At 49.1% G+C, this 21,075-nt stretch overlaps 4 protein-coding genes across 4 annotated transcripts; 1 reads left to right on the top strand and 3 right to left on the bottom strand.

Annotated features, from left to right (window-relative positions):
- Positions 1-2,941: 2,941 nt before the first annotated feature.
- On the bottom strand, positions 2,942-3,703 carry LOC9267800 (uncharacterized). The gene has a single exon (XM_066303990.1). It carries the CDS (start codon positions 3,701-3,703, stop codon positions 2,942-2,944), a length of 762 nt encoding a protein of 253 aa, XP_066160087.1.
- Positions 3,704-7,356: 3,653 nt separating this feature from the next.
- LOC4347363 (uncharacterized) lies at positions 7,357-11,941 on the top strand. Its single transcript, XM_015756814.3, has 2 exons — positions 7,357-9,413; positions 11,328-11,941. The coding sequence occupies exon 1, from the start codon at positions 7,424-7,426 to the stop codon at positions 9,236-9,238; it is 1,815 nt and encodes a 604-aa protein (XP_015612300.1). The 5' UTR covers positions 7,357-7,423; the 3' UTR covers positions 9,239-9,413; positions 11,328-11,941.
- Positions 11,942-12,273: 332 nt separating this feature from the next.
- On the bottom strand, positions 12,274-14,979 carry LOC4347362 (protein MICROTUBULE BINDING PROTEIN 2C). The gene is made up of 5 exons (XM_015795884.3): positions 14,729-14,979; positions 14,587-14,635; positions 14,020-14,304; positions 12,888-13,109; positions 12,274-12,751 (listed from the first exon to the last, which is right to left on the bottom strand). The coding sequence occupies exons 1-5, from the start codon at positions 14,818-14,820 to the stop codon at positions 12,602-12,604; spliced, it is 798 nt and encodes a 265-aa protein (XP_015651370.1). The 5' UTR covers positions 14,821-14,979; the 3' UTR covers positions 12,274-12,601.
- Positions 14,980-16,739: 1,760 nt separating this feature from the next.
- Positions 16,740-17,775, bottom strand: LOC9268074 (dof zinc finger protein MNB1A). The gene has a single exon (XM_015755433.3). The coding sequence runs from the start codon at positions 17,701-17,703 to the stop codon at positions 17,011-17,013; it is 693 nt and encodes a 230-aa protein (XP_015610919.1). The 5' UTR covers positions 17,704-17,775; the 3' UTR covers positions 16,740-17,010.
- Between the last annotated feature and the right edge of the window lie 3,300 nt (positions 17,776-21,075).

Here is a 21,075-nt window from a genome sequence, read left to right as displayed (position 1 = left end):
GCGCGGTGGTGCGCGGGGAAGAAGTGGGAGAGGGGGTCGGTACGGCTACGGGCGGCGCGGAGAGGGGAGAGAAGGCGGGCGTGGCGGCAGGTAGCGTAGATTGGGGGAGAGAGGCGGGCGGGACGGCGGGAGCAGCGAGCGGGGCGGAGGGTGGCGCCTCTCGCCGCTGCCCATCGCCGCTCTGCCCGCATCCCGGCGCCGCTCCGATGCCACATGGGCCCGCTGCCACCCATCGCCATGCTCGCCTGCCACCCTCCCATTGCCACTCCGCCCACTGACCGTCGACCTCCCTCACTGACTAAGAAGAGAAGAGAGAAGAGAAGGGAATGAATGTGCAGCTGACATGTGGTCCCCACATACTTTTTTTTCTGACTAGGATGCCACGTCAGTGAAACCACCCATATATAGTGTGTAGGGACCTTGAGTGAACGGTTTTGTATAGTTTAGAGGTGGAGATTTCTGGTTTTGTGGTTAAGGGACGTCAAAAAAAATCTCGTTGTTAAGTTGAGGGATCTCCGGTGAACTTATTCCAAACAGTTTTGGATGCCTACAAGTCGGCCCACTACCTCCACCACCGCTGAGGCCCAAACCCCCCTTCCTTACGTACGCAAGTCCAAATTCCTCGCGATAAAAGTAAATTTCATGAAAGCATAAATAACTTGACTAAAGATATATCAAAACTACACATTTACTCCTTAGAAAAAACGACACATTTACAATGATATATAACAAAACTACAAATTTGGTATGAAGTATCACATAACTATATATCCAACAATAAAACTATTATAAAGCTGCACATTTGGTGATAATTTAAATAGAAAACTACAACGTTGAAAACTCCACCATAGCTACACTGCAATTAATGGATTTAAACTATGAAATATGTAGTTTTGTGATAATACCTTTTTATTAAAATTATGGTTTTATGAATTTGTTGCTAAACAGTAGCCTATGATACACCGTCTTTTTTTTGAACGACTCGCACGAGACGGTGCGAGGTTCTATTGATAGAGCAGGAAAAAATTACAAGATTACAACTCTGGATGGTCGTAACCAGGAAAAAGGAAAAAATATACCACACCCACACACCGACATCACCAACACACAAATTCCAGGAGAAAGCTAACACCGGACTAGTCGCCGCTAAGCGTGACCGACCGCCGCTAAACCAATAAAGGAATACAGACGAGATCGCCCAAAAGAACGCCCTCACAACCAACACAAAGCCAACTCCTAGAGCGTGCTTGCACCAATCGTTCGAGAGGCTTCGGCTAGGTGATGCCAAAACAACATCTTCAAGAAGAGAAGCGACGGAAAACCGCCGCCGCCGTCCGTCGGAGCTTAAAGGAGCCAAGACAGGGCTTTCACCCAACAACCACCCTTGAAGAATGAGACAGCACGACAACGTCCTCAGGAGGGGGAATTAACCATCGATGTCGGTCCGGCCAAGGCCGGGCTAGGTTTTCACCCGCTGCTCACCACCTGCGAATCCGCGACTGACGTACCGATGCTCCACCACCGCTCAACATTTGCCGACATGTGGGACCACTGCACCGGCGCCCCCCGCCGGCTAGCCTTCGTGCGCCGAAGACCGCGCACATCCATCGGCAGCTCCTCCTCGCACCGGGGTCACCTCCTCTATCGCTGGCCGCGCCTCTCGCGCCAAGTCGGCCTCCTTCACTGTACGCGCCTCTCGTGCCAATCTGGCCTCCCTCCATCGGCTGCGCCTCTCTGCGCCAAGCCGGTCTCTGACCCCTCCTCCAAACGCTGCCTCGCCGGCCAGATGCAACCGTCTGCCATGCCCTCGGCTAGACGTCCGAGGCCGCCATGCCTTCTCCCATCTCAACCACAGTCGCCACCGTGCCTCCTCTCTCCATAGCCACGGTCGCCATAGTAGCCGCTGCTGCCGTCGTCCAGCCACCTACTGTCGCCGACCAGCCGCTGACGCCACCGTTGCAACAGCCTCTGCCTCCGCACCGCCAGCCACCGCCGCTGCCACCTCAGGCCACGGCCATAGTTACCACCGGCGCTGGCCCTGCCAGCTAGCCACAGCCACCACGCCGTCGGCCACGGTCGCCCGTGTCTCCGCCGCTGACGCCAGCGCCCGCGCCTTCGCTGCCGACGCTGTGCCTCCACGGCTGCCACGGCCGCCCGCTGTCGCCGGCACCCCGCGCCTTTGCTACCGACGCCGTGCCTCCACGGCTTCCACGGCCGTCCGCTGTCGCCGGCGCCCATGCCTTCGCTGCCGATGTCGTGCCTCCGCGGCTGCCACGCCGCGCCTCGCCGCCGTCGCCGTCACCTACGTCTCGCCTCCGACGCCGCGCCCGTGTCTCCACGGCCCAGATCCGGCGGCGGCGTCGGCGGATCCAGCCGCGAGGGTGCTAGATCCGGCGGTGGCGGCGCTAGATTCGTTGCCACAACGCCTCGCCACCGCGCGGCCTTCCTGGCGTTCCGCGCCGCCCCTTCGCGCAGAGACAGCCGCGCCGCCGAGGGTAGGAGCCTCGCCGACGCCATCCCGGCGGGCCGCGCGGTTTCCGCCGACGCGCTTCGGCGGTGGCGAGGCGGGGGAGAGGAGGGAAGAGTGGTGGCGACCGGAGGCTAGGGTTCGCCCCGGTCGCCCGCGCGAGGATGACAGGGACGCAGGCTCTGGAAGCTATGATACACCGTCTTAAGTCTATATTTCTCGATTGTTTAATTAAAATATATGTAGTTTGATAAAAATTACTCCAAGTTAAAAAGGTAAACCTAAACACAGCTATGCATGTCATGGAGACACAGAAGGCCTAACAGATGCATCGGGCCAACTCATCGTACAATTTGTAGTTTTGTACACTTGACCAATGGAACAACGAGTGCGTCGTAGTAGTGCAGCGTTTTTCGTTGCGACATGGATACACTCCAAGCTCCACCGTCGATTCGCCAGCCGGCCACGTCGATCTTACAGGGCAAAGACGGCGGCGCCGACGAGGAGCACGGCGGTGGCGGCGAGGCTGCCACGCTGCGTCGTGGCGCTCGCGCCGCTCTCGTCCTCCTCCTCGTCGGCGGCCGAGGGGCCGGGACCTTCCGCGGGGCCCTCGGAGACGGTGACCGCGGCCGGGGAGACGTCGGCGGCGGTGGCGGCCTCGGCGGTTGGGGCCTCCCCCGAGGCCGGCTCGGCTTCCTCGCCGCCGCCGGATTCTTCCGGGGCGGCGGCGGCGGCGGCAGATGGCTCCTCGGAGGACGCTTCGGATGGGCCGCTCGCCGCCTCCTCCGCCTCGGCGTCGGGGGCGCCCGCCGGGGCCTCCTCCTCCCCCTCCGCCTCCTCGCTCGCGCCGGGCGCAGACGCCGGCGACGCGGTGCTCGCGTCTTCCTCTTCGTCTCCCTCCTCCGCCGGCGCGGCGGCTGCGCCTGCAGGTGCCGTGGCAGCCGGGCTCTTGGACGGAGCAGCACCGTCGTCGTCGTCGTCGAGCATGTCCATGTCCATGCCCATCGTCTTGAGCGGCCCGGCCCCCAAGCCAAGCTCCTCGGAGGCTTCAGACAGCATCCCCGGGCCCTCCGCAGCCCACTCGGACTCTTCAGACTCCGGTGACTCGGCCTCGGACGACTCGGGAGAGGCGGCCGGGGAAGGGGGCTGGGACGACGCCGCGTGCACGGCGCACGCCATCGCGAGGAGGACGGCGAGGAGGAGGACGACGCCGGCGAGCGCGGGAGCGCGTGCCATCACGCGGAGAGGCTACGTACTCGCCGCACTTGATCGGTGTGTTCGATCCTGCAACTGGAAGAAGAGGGAGAAGCTTCCGATGAGGCGTGGCCGGCCGGGCGCGCTAGCCGTGCCGATCGATGGACGGACTCCGACGAGCGGTGGTTGTTGTTCTCGTCGCGCGGCCGTGATGGGGGTTGGGTCGAGGGGAGATGGCCGGCCGGAGACGAAGGCGCAGTTATACGGGAGGCGGCGGAGGCGATGGCTATCTTTGGCGCGCGGCGCGTGTTCGTCGGCATGGTCGGGGGGCGTCGCGGGTGGTGGCGCGCGGCATGCGGGGTCGCGGCGGGGAAGAAGAAGGGGTGGCGCGCATGCTTAGCTCGGGAGGCAGCGCCCTGGCCGTTCGATCTTGGCCTCGGTCGAGAACGGGCGGCTTGGATGGCGTCGTTTGGCCACGTGCCCCCTTCTTTTTTTGAAAGGTACTCCAGACCGTTGTGCCTCGTTGACTCGATTTGACTTAGACCTCATTGTGTATGACTTCCAGACCGTGGTTGTGTATTGAGAAATGTGTGATACAAGATGCACACGTTAATTGGCACGAGTACAACGTATGTCTTGGTATGCTCCATCGATAAACGCATGGTTTTATTTGATATGCATTCTCTTTTTTTTTGAGGGAACGATTTTTTTTTTGAGGGAACTTTGATATGCATTCTAATATTGAATTTTGGCCGTAAAATTTTGTAATATAGTGCAAATTATTATTTTTAGATAATAGATTTTCATTAATACGGACATAGTGCAAATTATAGTTTGTACTCTGTGTATATATGAAAAAGAAAAACTGCACAACGGTCTTAGAACCTGTGCGATTGTGTTATTTAGGTCCCTAAATAAGGGCTAGTTGTGCACCTAGATTGTTATAAATTTTGGGTGTGTTCCTATGCTGAGGTTGGGAACTTACCTCCTGTGCACGTAAAACGGAGCGACTCATTAGCGCATGATTAATTAAGTATTTGCTATTTTTTTAAAAAAATAAATTAATATGATTTTTTAAAGCAACTTTCGTATATAAACTTTTTGCAAAAAAATATATTGTTTAGTAGTTTGAAAAGTGTGCGCGCGAAAAATGAGGGTGGTGAGTTGGGAACTCTCTCAAAAGAACACAGCCTTAGAGCATCCCCAGCAGATCTTTCATCCGGTACTCCATCCGAAATATAGTGCATAAGAGGAGAAAACGGCGCTCCAGCAGATACGGTATCAATGCCTCAAAAAATAGAGGATGCGCCAAATCGAGAAGAAATATGTCAAATATGACGATTCTCTCTCCTCACGCCATACCTCAACGCTAGCGCTCCCGCCCCCATCCGGAGTTCCGGATCAACCTTGCTCCATCACGACCTCCCCTTCATCGTCGGCTAGAGGAATGGAAGTAGAGAGGAGATACTTACTGGATTTGGTGGCGGAGGCTCGGAGTAGAGGCGGAGGCCCGCCCACTGCCGGCTGCCGTTCCTTCGTCGCGACACCGCCACCCGCGCCCCGCAGCAATGTGGCTGCCGCCCGCCGCTCCTCCGCCCGCGACCCCGCTGCCCGCGCCCGCGGCCGTGCGGCTGCCGCCCGCACCTCGCCGCCCAAAACCCTCGCCCGCCCGCTGCCGTCTCCGGTTGTCCGCTGAGCAGTAGAGAAGAGAAGAGGAGAGAAGAGAAAAGGAGAGCAAAGAAGGGTAGTACTGGACAGGCGGCTGCTATCGTTGACATATTGATTTTGGAACGTTTGAACAAATAACGATTTTACAGTGTCCCGTATCATTTTATTTTTGTTCCTATGATTTTTCTTGCTACTATTCACTCAATTCAAATATATCAATTAAAAAATTACCAGGTAAAATTATCTCTGTTAAAATTTACTCATTTCGAAATTTTTATCGCGATAAATAACACCGCGATATATAATACCGTTGAAATTTAGTTGTTGAAAATATATCCCTTAATAAAAGATAGAAATGTAAGTTTAGTTGAAAGATATTACTAAAAAAATAGAGAATGTAATATGGATGATGTGGTATAGATGATCTGTTGGAGTAGGAAGGGATATGAATGAGGAATCTTTTTTTGGATGGCCATCCATATGGGTATATAGAGGATGAGATTTGGATGAACTGCTGGGATGCTCTTAGTCATCATTCAACATAACTTAATCTAGTAAAAAAAGTATAACAAGCATAACATTTGTAAATGTGAGTGATTCAAAACCAGTGCTAAACATGAACATGCTAACAAAGATAATAAAATCATTCAGTAACATGATTAACATTGAAATAAAAGACATAGTTAGAGAACACTCCAAGATCCAGTAGCGAAGTTGGTGTTCCTGATACCGATGTTGCCGTTCCCAATGCCAATGTTCACGTTCCTAGTGTTGACGGTCGACGTGATCACAAACTCCACCCAAAAAAAAGGCAATGCTGATGTACAGGAAGACGAAGAAGAGAGCAATCATGCGAAGAACACGCTATAAAAAAAATTAATCGCCCGCTTACCCGTATAGTTACTAAGGTGGATAGAGTTTTGGATGCCTACTCATCCAGGAGATCCGTACGGGCAGATCACAAGGATCAGGAATATCTAAAGCACCACATATGAGCATGGCCGTCAGTTTCGTTCTACAAAAACAATAACAGTCCGAAGATCACCCGACGGAGAAGTCTCCGTCGCTCGCTCGTACGCCATTCCTCGCCTCCACCCGGGTCGGCTCGGCGCATGCGCATGTGGCATTCCATCCACCAGTTTAACCGGTCAAACGGTGCATTCAATTTGTAGCATATTTAAGTTGAAATTTTTTCCGTTGGTTTTTCATATAGTATTAATCTCTAATGTTAATGTGTGCTCTTAAATTTTAAGATGATTAATTTAGGTCTGGCCCGTTTAATTCTAAGAGCACCCGCAATGGTAAAGTAGGGTGCTCTCTATAAAACATATACATCTCAGCAATAGACTAGATTAATAGTAAACCACCTCAATAGTATGTCTACATAGGTATCTATAGTTCTCTCATGCATTGCCTCGTTTTTCTCTATAGACTATCTCTAATCTAGTAGATAGCTTTGCTCTCTCTCTTCATTTAATATCTTCCAAGTAGGAAAATATGCTGACATGGATCTCTTGTAGATAGCTTATAGATAATCATTGTGGGTGCCCTAATATAGGTGACATGATTTAAGACCAATTGTGTACTTTTACTATTTTCGAAAAAAAAGTTTTTTGGACTTTCGATCTAAACTACCATTAGTCAAACTGTGTTGGGCACAATCTAAACATGTCAAAGGGCCTCAATTCTGGCACATTCTGTTTGGGCTTTCGATGGGCTGTAATCGAAGCCCCACCAAACAAGGCCCTACAAGTCTACAACAACAGGCGGGGGGCGTTGCGCCGGTCGGAACGGGATCCACACGATATGACGTCAGGTCAAATCCCACCCGTGCACTCGAGCCCCGCCACGTCCTTCCCCCCTCGACGACGAACCATCTCGCGCGTGGGGCCCACCCGTCATACGCACCGCACCACCCGCTCGTTAGCTCTGAACCCGAGACGCCTCCAGAAATCCGAACCCAATCACACCGGATTAGTTGAGCTCGTTTTGCGTTTTGCCCCCTTTCCCACCTCCTCCTCTCCCTCGCGCTCTCTCCCCTCTCTTCTAGATCCAGCCCTCCCCTCCTAGGGTTTGGCTCCGCCGCCCGCCGCCATGGATCCCGACGGCGACGGCTCGTTCCACCGCAACGAGGCCATCTCCGCCGTCCAGGACGTCGACCAGTACTATGGCGACGACGACGACTACGACGACCTCTACAACGACGTCAACGTCGGGGACGGCTTCCTCCAGTCGTCTCACCCGCCGCCCCAGCCCCCGCCCCCGCCGCAGCAGCAGCAGCAGCCGCCGCCGATTTCGCAGCAGCCGCCTCCGTTGCAGGCGCCACCGCCGCCGCCGCAGCAGCAACAGCAGCAGCAGCAGCTGCAGGCGCCCCCTTCGCTCCCGCCGCCGCCTCCGCAGCGGCAGCCGGAGAAGGTGCACATCCCGGGCGTCGCGGCTGTCCCCCCCGCCCCCGTTCCCGACCGGCCCAACCCGGTCCACCTCCCGCCGCAGCCGCAGCCACCGGTGGCCGCCGCGCCTCCGCCGCCTCCGCATAACCAGATCCAGCCGGGAGGAGGCGACGGCTTCCACCGCCAGGGTGGGGGAAACTACGGTGGGGGCCCGATTGTGGTCGGCAACGGCGGGGGTGGTGATGGCCCCGGTGGTACGACCCTCTTCGTAGGGGAGCTCCACTGGTGGACCACGGACGCCGATCTAGAGGCAGAGCTAAGCAAGTACGGGCAGGTCAAGGAGGTGAGATTCTTCGACGAGAAGGCGAGCGGCAAGTCCAAGGGATACTGCCAGGTTGATTTCTATGACCCTGGCGCTGCTGCCTCTTGCAAAGAGGGCATGAACGGCCACTTGTTCAATGGACGCCCCTGTGTCGTGGCCTTCGCCTCGCCTCACACCGTGCGCCGCATGGGTGAAGCTCAGGTGAAGAACCAACAATCGATGGCTCAGCAAAACTCGGGTGTGCAGAAGGGTGGTAGAGGTGGTGGTGCAGCTGGAGGTCCGGGTGGAGCTCAGGTGGGTGGGAATTATGGTGGTGGTCGTGGAGGCGGAGGAGGTGGACCGGGTGGTGGCGGAGGTGGAGGCGGCGGTGGAAATTGGGGAAGGGGTGGCGGGGGTATGGGGGGTAGAGGCCAAGCTGGGAATATGAGGAATCGGATGGGTCCGGTTGGTGGACGTGGATTAATGGGGAACGGAGGGATGGTAGCTCCACCACCACCTATGCTTCATCCTGGAGGCATGTTAGGGCAGGGTTTTGATCCAACTGGCTATGGTGCAGCAATGGGGAGGATGGGTGGTGGGTTTGGTGGCTTCCCTGGAGGACCTGGGGCTGCTCCATTCCCAGGCTTAATGCAGCCATTCCCACCTGTTGTTGCACCTCATGTAAACCCAGCGTTCTTTGGAAGAGGAGGTGGTATGGGTGCTGGTGGGGTCGGGATGTGGCCAGACCCGAGCATGGGTGGTTGGGGTGGGGAAGAGCAATCAAGCTATGGCGACGATGCAGCATCAGATCAACAATATGGTGAAGGTGGGAGCCATGGTAAGGAGAGGCCACCAGAGAGGGAATGGTCAGGGGCATCTGATAGGAGGCGGGAGAGGGAGAAAGATTTGCCTCCTCCACCAGACTGGCCAGAGAGGAGGCACCGTGATGAACGGGACGCAGGTCGGGAGAGGGAGAGGGAGAGAGACAGGGACAGGGAAAGGGAAAGAGACCGAGACAGGGAACGGGAAAGGGAAAGAGATCGAGACAGGGAGAGGGAACGGTACCGGGATGATAGAGATCGCCATGGCGATTATCATAGGCACGGGAAGCGTGAGTCGGATCGTAATGAAGACTGGGATAGGGGAAGATCATCTGGGAGGCGTAGCAGATCAAGGGAGGTTGACCACTCAAAGCGGCGGCGGATGTCGCCTGAGTAATGTATCTGGATGGGCTATGTTTAGTGTAGGGGTATCGGCAATTCGCGGCGGCATCTTTTTTGCACATGCCTTTTGGTTAGCGAATCAGCTTGCAACTGTCAACTGTTTACTGCTTATAACATCGGTGGATTTTACCTGCTTGTCTCCAAGGATCTGTTGTAGCATTAATTGAGATGTAAGTTCTTAATCTGTTCTCCTTTTTTATGTAAATATTCTTTTTTTTTGTCGTTGTATACCTGTATATAATTTCTTGTTGGATACTAGTGTATAGCATCATATTCATGTAACCTCATCATGTATACCAGTTTTTGTTGTGTATAGTTATTCTTTTTTCCATTTATTCTTTTGTAGCATAAAGGAATTGCTCAAGCCGAGAATGTAATTAGTTTTGTATGCTTAACATGTAACTATAGCGCTGTAGGAAGCAAACCTTTTTGTAATCCATTTGCTGATTATATGTATTCTCAAACAAAAATGTAAAGGTTCCTGTCCTCTACTCTGCAACTGACTTTGTAACAAGTGGGCTATATTTCTCAGAAACTGGATTAATATTGCAGCGGGTATCCTTTGAACTTAATGTAAGTTTGCAAAATTATCTATCTTTATGGAACCTGGAATTGTTGTATCATCCTTTCGGTTATAGAGAGGATGCTATACCAATTAGCCCACAAGCCCCTGCTATCAGTAGTATTTGCACAATGAAATATTAAGCATGTACCTGTGGAAGTTTACAACATGGACTAGATAGTATCACATGAAAACAAAGCCAGAAAAGAATAGCACATTAAATCATGTATAAAAGAGCAGCAGTCTTGGGGTAAAAATCCTAAACAAATATCATTTGTATGTTGAAAGGGAATGCCAATGCTTGAAGTTTAGTATGCAAGGTGTAGACAAATCATTGCAAAGTATAATATGGGAATGCATAAAAGAGTTCCTTCATCTACACATGACTGGACTTAACTGTGCTTTTTATAAGAAAAAAGAAGTTTCTTTCTTCAAATATATGTAAAAAAATCATCCACAATTCAACTTAACAGAGCATGCTACATTTTGGCAGTTGTACTTAGCACTGATCAGTACCAAAATCAATTTCACTAACTAAATTTCAATGTTATAGCTGTACTGATCCAAGCTGGATTGCTGCGCTTTGAATATGTTAATAGTTATCATATTTAAATATGTTTCTTAGTATATGACTACTCAATGCTTGCACAATTATACTGTGCATTGGTGCTTTTTTTGGTTATTTGTATTTCTACTACTCCATTAGTGCATTGGTGCTTTCTTGGTTATTTGTATTTATGCTACTCCATTAGCTATAAACAAGATTAACTCCATTAGCTGTAAATTTTGCACTGGGATAAACTTTAGATTTGTACAATGTTACGGTTGGCATGTTTTATTTTTTATCATTTACGCTCTTTTGTACTGTTCAAATGAAAATTTAATTTTCAAATTTGCATAGAGATCAATGCTCCTTAGTTTTTTTCCTGTTCATATTATTTGGTGATAGCAAACATGTATGAGCTAGCACAAATTTACTCTGGTTCGAGGAATGCATCATTTTTAGGGTGCAATATGCTCTCTATTTGGTACTAATCCCTTGTGTGTAGAACTTGACTTGAAACTCCATATCTGAAAGGCTTAAGAAAAATTAGTATGAAGCACAAGAAATTATTATCGGAGACAAGTTAGTGTTGGTTAAATAACATAAATATGAAACCTGTGGTGGGTACATTGCATCACATGGACTAGATCTCATATATGTTGTATGCTATTTAATCCAAGCTGCTGAAGTATCACATGATTTTGTTAATATTTTAATTGGTACTCGCTTTGCAAAAGTTTTCCCTATCAGCCTAAAAGAAATGCTGTTCAGATGCTTATCATACTGTACTGTGTTGCATTCGTTTTAATGCACCAGGTTTCGTATGTTATGCTTACCCAGATCCTTATTGTTATACTTGTGCCATACCAGTAGATTTTCCATACTATCAACGCTCATTTACTATTTTTCTGGTGTTGTTACTTTGCCTTCTGTTTCTCTGCGGCTAATGAGTACTGACTTTTGCTTTCTTGTTTGCAGTAATAAAAGCAGTTGGAATAACAAGATGTAGCTGCGGCTGTGACTTCAACTTCCTGCCTTCCTCTAATTCAAGATGTAGCTGCTGCCTGCCCACCCCTACCATTAACCATAATATAGTGCTCAAGTAGCTTACTGCCAGAAAAACTGTCAAATGTATTGTGATTCCCCTAAGTAGCTTTCTGCTTAATTTCTTTTCTAGTGGGGATAAAAGAACTCTGTACTATTACTTTGTATTAGGACGATCCTCTGGTCTGTGTTGTGAGTTGTAAGTTGTAACTCGTGACTTGGCTTTTACTCACTTTTCCCTTCTGCTGATGGCGGACAGAGGACTCGACAGTCAACATTCCTGTGGCTCAGTCCTTCACTGAAGGTAGCTTGGGAGTGTCTGATTTTGCTTGGTTTTATATGTTTTGTTGTATTATGCCAATCATGAGTGCCTTTTCTGTATCTGAACGAAAGAATGTTGTTTTTGATGTTGTAACTCTTAGAAATGTAACCAAGCAGAAAATCTTGTTAGGTCTGTTAGATGTCTTAGATCACCAACCTGTATATACGCTCTTTATGTTGGTCGTTACTCATTTCATAATTTATTCTAGTTTTCTTATTACGGTCCACTGCATTTTTTCCCCCCTTGAAATCCAGTGTTCATTTGATTTAAAGCCTGCACTCCAATTTAAAACCCTATGGAAAATCCTTCAATCGGAATCCGGAAGGTTCAATGCTTAAATGTGATAAAGGACTAGTTCTGAAATACTTAGATCCAAATAGATATATTTGTTGTGGTTTGAATGGTTCTGAAATACTGTAGCTATCCGCGTGCGCGTTAACATTTCATGATTGGGCAAATGTGTACATATCATACGTTAGCTCGTGACTTCGTTTTCTGGGTAAAATGCTGCATCAAATTCAGTTGGCTCCAAAGCTCAAACCACAGAGAACGTCAATCTTTAGGTCGTTCAGGTAAACTGAACTCACCTTCTGTTCACCCTTCACTAAAATGGTACACGGTGTGACATCTACTAAGATGTTCAGATGTTCGGTCATAGTGTCATACGGTTCTTAGCTTACAAAGTTACAACAATAACAAGCTCAGTGGCATCATCAGACAGACCCAGACCGACAGAACGCAAACATGGATCTTTTTGAAATGTGAGATCCAGGAAGCAAGAGCTGTCAGTTTAGATGCATTATGACACCCGCATAACACATGATGGCCCATCAAAATAGAGCTACTCCTTCAGGTAGTACAGGGCATGTCAGTGCTTCAATCCAAATTAGAGTACGAAGGCTTGGAGTCTTAGTCTTGCCTCTGTTACTGCCTTCAAGAACTCGTCAGTAGGATTGTCTTTCGCGGCAGCGAGAGCTGTAGCGTATGCAGACATTTCCTGCTCCATCTTCTCCATGTCGATGTCACCAACCATATCCTGCCCATATCAAGTAGGACGTTTAGCCAATTGTATTGAGGAAAAACAATCGCTCATCAAAGAGGTGGTAAAACTACATGACGTACTTTGGGTTGAAGAGCGAAAGGAAACTATAACAAGGAAAAAATGAGCTTACGTCAAGTTGAACCGGTTCACATTCCAAAGATGAATCATCGGCTCTCTCCCTCGAGTAAGGGGCTCGGTCGTTTTCTGTTATTTTTCTAAATAGCTTCATTAACGCAGAGATTTCAACATCCATAGACGCCACATCTACTTGGAGCTCTTCGACTTTTGTACTTGAAACCTTTGCCTCCCACTCTAACTTCTCCAGTGCAGCTTGTTTCTCTGCCAATTGAATCTACAGCAAACAACATTCAATCAGCAAGTGTTAAACACTGTTATAATAAAAAATGTTATCAAGTGAGAACACACGCACACAATGTTGGTTCCACATGATGTTACACTGCATACTTAGCAATTTATATTACGGCAAGAACAGGAATAATATGCACTTCAGAATAATCAGGCTTGATATTCCCATATAGCACTACAACAAAGATAAATTAAAATGCAAAGAGCAATGTTCTTTTTTCTTCTTTTTTATAGTCTGCCAATTGAAGTTAAAGACAAGGACAAACACACAAGAATCTTCTGAACAGCACTAATACACAGTGGTGGGAACATATCTTTCTAATCAAGTAAAAATACACAAATAGAGACCAATTCCATGCTTGCACCTGTATTTGTTGAATCCAAAGGAGCATCCACATTGAATGCCATGCAGTAGTGTAGTTAGAACCTCAAATCAGCATATCAAAAATTCATTTGTTCAGTGCAGTCCAACAAATGAATCCACTATGGATGACAAAAGGACAGACTAACTAAACTGGAATGGGCTTAGAAAAGATGATGTACACGTAACAACCTATTTTCAGATTAGACTGTTTTAAAGATGATACTAGACAGTTGGGCACTTGGGCTACATCACATTCTTTTATGAAAACTGTATGGTGTGAGAAAATGTTTGAAAATTTTACTTCTAGATATTACGCATAATATGGTCATATGTAATGCAGACAAAAGCTTATGCCATTCAGTGATCACGTTTTTTGCTGGCATCAGGGCTCTAAAGATAATTTCATAGCTAATGTGGTATTGTGGTGTTTTCTTCAACAAAAGGTCTTTTCAACTGATAGATGCATTAGTAGTTTATAATGGTATATATCTGCAGTGCAATACCAATGGTATAAAATCAGATCTTAATTCACCTTTGCACCATGCAATTCTGATCCGGTGGATTCAATCTGCGATTCCTTCTCAGTAAGCTGCCCTCTCAGTTCATCGACCGCTGCATTCGCCGCGCTGATTCGGCTAATCAAGTGCTCAGCCGACCTCAGGGCCTCATCTTTCTCAAGCAACTTCTTTTGCAGGCCACTCAGCTGCTCCTGCAAAGCGGCAAGCTCTTCTCTCTGCTTCTGCGCCTGATCTACCTGCGGCCGCTTCTTGACCGGCGTCGTTTTCCTGGCTGGCTTCACAACCTTCGGGTCAGGAACCTGAACACGAAGATGGTTAGGAGAGATCAATCACTTGAGACAACACCAACAAGCATACATACTTTCAGTTAGAACAGTAGACACTATCCATTTTGTGCAGTGGCATCAGATTTTTCACACATATTGTACTACTGCTCATCGGTAACAAAGTAAAGTAAAGATTCACGCTTTGAACACAAGAACCCACCATTTCACTGACCAGACAAAGAAGCGATTCCAAAAGCCCCAAAAAAGAATCAAAGATTTTTCAAAAAAAATAAAAAAAAATAACGAAAAACCCACCTTCTTGGTCAGATTCGGCGCCGCCGTGTACGACACCGCAGACAGCCTCCTGCATCTCAAAACAAAGCTTCCAAAATCAAATTCAAATCGAAACCCCGCTAGTAGAAAAATGCAGATCGAGGAGTGGGAGGCGAGACAAAACCTCGCGGCGGCGGAGGGCGCGGTGGGGGCGGCGGCGAGGCCGCCGCCGCGGATCCTCGTCCTGGGCCCGTGCCCCACCGCCTTCTCCGCCATCCTCCTCCTCTTCTCCGGCGAGGCCGCGCGCGCCTCGGCGTCTGCGCCCGCGGTGGCGGTGGCCGTGAACGGTGGACCGGTTCCACCAGGCGGCGTCGTGGACCCGTGAAACGGCGCGGCGCGGGCTTCACTGCACTGCACGGCCACTACTCTTACTCTGCCTGAGCCGTGGACCCAAGGGATGTTTTGTAGTGGAGCGCATATCACACTATCAAAAGGAGATTTTGCCCTGATTTTATTATTTTGTTTTGTTTCTATTTTATGAAGAGATCGGCTAGTGGGTGATAGGGGGAGGAAATGTTTTGGGTCATGTCAACATCCAACATTCCATTGAATGATTTTATAGTGATTAAAGAAATTTGTCGGTAGAAAATGGGTGTGGTTATTAACTTGTGGAGGTGTATGACCTGGCCATAGGCCCCTAATATGAATATTTTGAAAGCAAAATAAATAAAATTCTCTCTTCTGTATACAATAATCTCATTCCGTCCTATAACTATGATCGGGGTTTTTTTATTATTGTTTTAACTACAACAATTATACTTTTGACCTCTCAAAATTAGAAATTTGGAGTAGATTATTTATTTAAATAATTAAAAATATATTAATATCGATAATTGAAAGCGAGACTAATTCAAGTCTCTCAACGCTTAGTTTTGAAAGCACTAACCAAGAATGTCACGCAAGTACAGTTCAGCTATATAAGTGTATAATAAACTAAGCAAGTTTCTCCGATTGAATGCATTCCATACGATCTTAGGTGGCTGTTTTTTTTCAACTGGTTTTATTTTTCTTATTAACCTTTTAACGGTCAAGAATTTCACGATTGCTTTTAAATTAGTGCAGTCTTTTATAAGCCTAGCACTATCTATTATCTTCATTTACTCTGTCTCATCCCACCCCAACCCACTAGGATTCAGACCTCCATCTCGCCGATACTAATGTAGAGGTGGCGCTAGCTAGTCACACGCCCTTCTCGACACCTCCCAACTCCTCCTTCCTAGATCTGTTGTCTCCAAGTCCAGTGACTCCTCCATGTCGCATCTCCTCCCCCGTATTCGGTCGAACACGCCGATAGATTTGCCTACGTAGATGCCGTTTTCCGCCCACGAGGCTTCTCTTGCCCTCGCCACCGATCTTGTCCACTGCTTTGACATCTCGCCGCCCACCATCCCTATAATAGTCACCCTATCCCTCCTACAAAGTTCTAACCATGAAAACCTAATCCGTGAAACCTGCTAGAGTTCGGAGGTCGCCGACTTAGTTGGTGCCTTCCCCCGTTCAGAGGCTGAACACACTATTACTTATCTTAGCCATTTTGGACTTGTGAGATACAACGACCTGGGCTAGGTGACCTCTCAATTTTCGGTCACCTGGTGAAACAGTAAAGGCGATCCCGTTTTATTTCGTACCGATCTCGTACTGTGGTACCTCGATACCAGACGCCAACGTACGGTCGACGTCGGCGGGAGCCAGCCGGCGAATAGCGAAGGGCACGCACGCCCCGACGCGCGCCGGGGACACGTACGGCCCCGCGCCACGTCGCCGTCCTCACACGGCGATGCGGTGCCGCCCCCACCGCGCGCACGTCGCGCCACACGGGCGCGGAACGGACGAGACGACGACGACGAATCGACCTGACCATGACACCGCCCGCACCTCCGTCGCCGTCGGAATCACGCCCGGGCCCCGCCCCCCCCCCCCCCCCCCCCCCCGCCGCGCGCGCGTCGCCGTCGGCCTCGGCGCCACGCCGCCCCGCAATTTAAAGCCCTCTCTCTCTCTCCCCGCGACGCCGACGTCTAACCGAACGAACAGATCCCCCATGCTCTCCATTGCCGATCGATAACTCGAGTCATTTCGTCTAAGCTTATCTCGTCATCTTATCTAGTAGTACTAGTACTTGATGATTTCATGTCGTGTGATGGGTGATATCGCCGACTTTAATACAATAACAAATTCACACATACATCGGAGATAATTATCCTTGCAAACTTAAGTGATAATAAATCTTGTAGCTCAGATTTAATAATTACATAGTTCGTTCATCTTCCTCCTAAGTTAGCATTTGGATTGGAAAATAAACTAGAATCTGATGAAACTGAGATGGAGCAGAGGTGAAATCAAGAACTTGATCGATAAAACTTGGAAGTTTTTTGCTAACCATCCTCTCGTTCGTCCGGGAGAGGCTTGTCATGGCAGGTTAAGGAACAGTGATGGATCGGTGTCGGCGAACACGCCGGTTGGCCAGTACGGCCCGAGGTCGCAGCCCGACGGCCACTCGAACGGGCTCGTGTCCAGGTGCTCCTTCCCGCCGCCGCCGCCGTCGGCGACGCCGAGCCCGAGCGCCACCGCCGGCTGTGTCGCTGCCGCCGCGGTGAGGTCTTCCGGGGCTTTCTTGGTTGTGGCTTCTGGTGCCGTCGGTGCGGCTACGTCGGCAGCGTCGGCGGTGGTGGGCGGCGGCGGCGCAGGCACGGGCTGAGGAGGGGGCGGAGAGACGCGGCGGCGCTTGGAGTTCTTGGAGCGCTTGGGGCTCTTGGCTGGCGAAGAAGGCGACGACGACGATGAGGCGGCGGCGGCGGCGGCGGAGGAGGAGGAAGTCGAGCTCTTGCGGGAGCCGCCGCCGACGGGGACGTTGCGGAGGGAGCCGCCCTTGGTCCAGTAGCGGCGGCACGACTTGCAGAAGTGCCGCGGCTGCGACGTGTTGTAGTTGTTGTAGTAGCAGAACTTGGTGTCCCGCGACTCGCACCGCGGGCACGGGTCGCCCACGCCGGCTGCCGCCTCCTCCGCCGCCGGCGTCAGCTGCGCCGCCGCCGGGTACCCCTTCGGCCGGCGGAGGTCCACGCCCGCGAACTGCGGCGCCGGCCGTCGCCCCGCCTCCTGCATGCGCGCCCGCAGAAAAGCTCGGACGAACACGCGCGCGCGCTCTCTCGTCGGTGCAGTGCAGGCGAGGTGTTCGTCCTCGTAGCCGTGTAGCCGCTCCCGCTCTTAAGGCGACCGCTGCCACGGGAGTCGGTGGAGGGAGCAGGTCGCGTCGCGTCGCGTCTCGGCCATTTCTACGGTGTGTTTTCACCATCGTGAGTCGTGACGGCGTCGCGGGTTTACGTGCGGGGGGTGTGAACAGCGGAGCCGGTAGGCGTGCGTGCGTGCGCCACAGTTGCGAGTTGCGACACGGGGGGGGCAAGTAGACTGTACGGGTGTACGACGAACGAGTAACGCGGCCTACTACTACTACTCCTACTAGGCGGCTAGGACGAGGAGACTTACCACCGCGCGGACGCCGAGGTTTCTGTCCTTCCAGAGGGGGGGCGGTGCCGTACGCGTCCGTCCGTCTCGTACCCCAAGTCCCCCAACTGCCTCATGGACATGGATGGACCCAGCCGCTACGTGCCAACGTGACCTACCCCACTCGGATGTTACCGTGGGACTCCCTACACCTGTTCAGGGAGTTTTCTTCTAGTAGAATAAAAGCTCTCGTAAACAGTTTAATTTTTAGTATTTTTAAATATTGTAGTGGTAGAATTTAGAAAATAAATTAAAAGTTAGAAACCGAATAATCTAGTTGTTTTAATTGAAAAACACTGGCTATCAGAGCAGGTATAACTATAAGCCAGCTGCAAACATATTTTAAGCAGATAAATGAGTAGAGAGAAGAGCAGCGGGCTACAGATCTGTAGCCAACTGCAGCACGGACTCCAAGACGTAATGTGTGTATGACAGGTGAGACCATATATTAATAGTGTAGTAAGCAACTATCGTATGAATTGAGTATTAAATTGGCTATAGATGAATTGGAGCAGTAGTGGGCTACACTATTAAACTTGCTCTCAACTAAGCTGTGTTTGGGAGTGAGGGTTAGGAACCCTTATTTCCCGGCACGTAAAATGAAGCAGCGTTTAACGCGCGATTAATTAAGTTTTAGCTATTTTTTAAAAAATAGATTAATATAATTTTTAAGCAACTTTCGTACATAATTTTTTTTTAAAAAAAACACAACGTTTAGCGGTTTGGAAAGCGTGCGCGCGGAAAATAAGGGAGAGGGGTTGGGAACCCCTGCAACCGAACGTAGCCTAAATGTTTCTTACTTCATCCGTCCTAAAATCTAAATTTGAACAACGAATTTAGATAGAGTTGTCTAGATTCGTTGCTTTAGGATGGGTCAAATCCCATTACAACAACATTTTGGGACGGGGGGAGTAGAATTTTAAGCTTCCTAACCAAATCTTGGTTGTGTTTAGTTCCACAGTAAAATTGGAAGTTTGAAGAAATTAGAATGATGTGACAGAAAAGTTGAAAGTTTGTGTGTAGAAAAGTTTGATGTGACGGAAAAGTCGGAACTAACCATGACCCTTATCTCTCTCGTGTCGTATAGTAGTATGGCGATGCTCTCCGCCTTGATGGGGGGCCCGCCCGGGCACCGCCGGCACGGACGGATGCGCGGCTGCTCGGGTGCGAAACGCCACGACGACTCGGCTCCTCTGGCTGGTGGACGTGACGAACGGCTGCACTGCAGCCTGTGCCGTGCATCTTGGTGCGTGCATCTGCGGTGTGCCGGTGCGAGCGAGGCGTGTGCGTGGGTCCCCCGAGTTAAGGTGTTTTTAGTTCACGTTAAAATTAAAAGTTTAATTAAAACTGAAACGATGTGATAAAAAAATTAAAAGTTTTTGTGTGTAAATTTTTTTTATGTGATGAAAAAGTTAGAAATTTGAAGAAAAAAATTGTAAGTAAATTAGGCCTTAGGCGTGTGAGGTTGGGGTTGGTGGAGCCACGTGACGGGATCGTGGGAGCCATATGGGTGGAGACATGGGACTCTTTGCCATCCACGCTGCGTGTGGGAGATGGCCACCGCCACCGCCACGGCACGGCGGCTCGGATCGTCGTCGTCGTCAGCTTCGTTCTCGACGTGTTCGTGAGTCGTGTGTCTTATTTGTTTCTCTCTCCCGCGCGGCGCGTCGCAGACTCGCGGTACGGCGTGTATCGATCACAACGACGACGGAACATGCGCAGAACGTTATTGCGAGGAAACAACGGCTGTTTCGGCCATACCCCATACGGAGGACTCCATCTCCATGCATTGCAAGGCACGCGGCATGCGGAAGCAGGTCTTCGATCAGACCACACTGGGCAGGCGAAATCCACTGCACGCGGGCCGTACTACACGTACTCGCGAAGTACTCGTCACTGTACGAAATACTACTGTACACGATACATCCCCTCTGTTTTAATGTTTCGTCATAGCGTCTGAGTTCTCAGGACCTGTTTAGTTGGTAAAAAAATTTACTCCTACATGTCACATCGAATATACGGACATATATTTAAAGTACAATACAAATTATAAATTCCGTTAAAAAAACTATGAGATAAATTTATTAAGCCTAATTAATCCGTCATCAGTAAATGTTTATTGTAGCACCACATTATCAAATCATGGGCAATTAGACTTAAAAGATTCGTCAAGCAATTTCCTGACGAACTGTGTAAGTGGTTTATTTTATATTTAATACTTTATGCATGTGTCCAAGTATTCGATGTAACAGCGTGACAAATTTTGTTTGGGAAATAAACGGACCCATAGGTGGACTCTTTAAAACACATGATTGAAAAAAATAGATAAATAAGAAAATATAAGAGTGCGGAATTAGCTAACAAGTGCTTATTAAAGTTTTCAGGAAAACCGTGACTCGTTAGTTATATACATAGTTCATAAGCCTATAAGCTAAAAAGAATGGGTTATTTATTTACACCTTCAAATTAGAACATGAACTTATCATAGCATTTGCTATGCCGTGCAACCAAACATGCAAATTAGATCTTCGCAAACCATAAACCGTTTGTATGAAAATCACACCATTTTAATGTTGTAGCTGAACAATGTTTTTATGATATTGGATGTAGTTTTTTTATACCAACTCAACCCGTCTAAACTATAATATATAAATACAAATTTATATTTTAAGACATATTTAAAGTAAATCATGTCAAATGTCAAGGAAATGAGTATGGAACAATAGATGGCTATATCATGGCTCCCAATTGTTAGGATCTACGAGTTCCATCACGTTAACGTTAAATGGTATTTTCGCAGACCTTGATAGTGAAGTTCTTTTAAGAGTGACAGTTAAATGTACCTAATATATTATGTCAGACATATGGATTTCAGGTAGGTATAACTAACAATTAAAATAGGAAAAACGAGTTATATTTGTATGTTAGCGAACTCAATACATATGTGGCCTTGTTTAGTTCCCCAATTTTTTT

This window comes from Oryza sativa, chromosome 9 (genome assembly GCF_034140825.1).
Source record: "Oryza sativa Japonica Group chromosome 9, ASM3414082v1".
NCBI classification, from domain to species: domain Eukaryota; kingdom Viridiplantae; phylum Streptophyta; class Magnoliopsida; order Poales; family Poaceae; genus Oryza; species Oryza sativa.
This window is presented reverse-complemented; position numbering and strand designations above follow the sequence as displayed.

Bases quoted from the DNA above. Each gene is read 5' to 3' on its own strand.
- LOC9267800 (XM_066303990.1), bottom strand. From the start codon at position 3,703: ATGGCACGCGCTCCCGCGCTCGCCGGCGTCGTCCTCCTCCTCGCCGTC.
- LOC4347363 (XM_015756814.3), top strand. From the start codon at position 7,424: ATGGATCCCGACGGCGACGGCTCGTTCCACCGCAACGAGGCCATCTCC.
- LOC4347362 (XM_015795884.3), bottom strand. From the start codon at position 14,820: ATGGCGGAGAAGGCGGTGGGGCACGGGCCCAGGACGAGGATCCGCGGC. The intron at 14,636-14,728 runs GTTTTGTCTCGC...TTTGAGATGCAG, and splicing joins GCGCCCTCCGCCGCCGCGAG to GAGGCTGTCTGCGGTGTCGT. The intron at 13,110-14,019 runs GTGAATTAAGAT...TGTTTGCTGTAG, and splicing joins CAGAATTGCATGGTGCAAAG to ATTCAATTGGCAGAGAAACA.
- LOC9268074 (XM_015755433.3), bottom strand. From the start codon at position 17,703: ATGCAGGAGGCGGGGCGACGGCCGGCGCCGCAGTTCGCGGGCGTGGAC.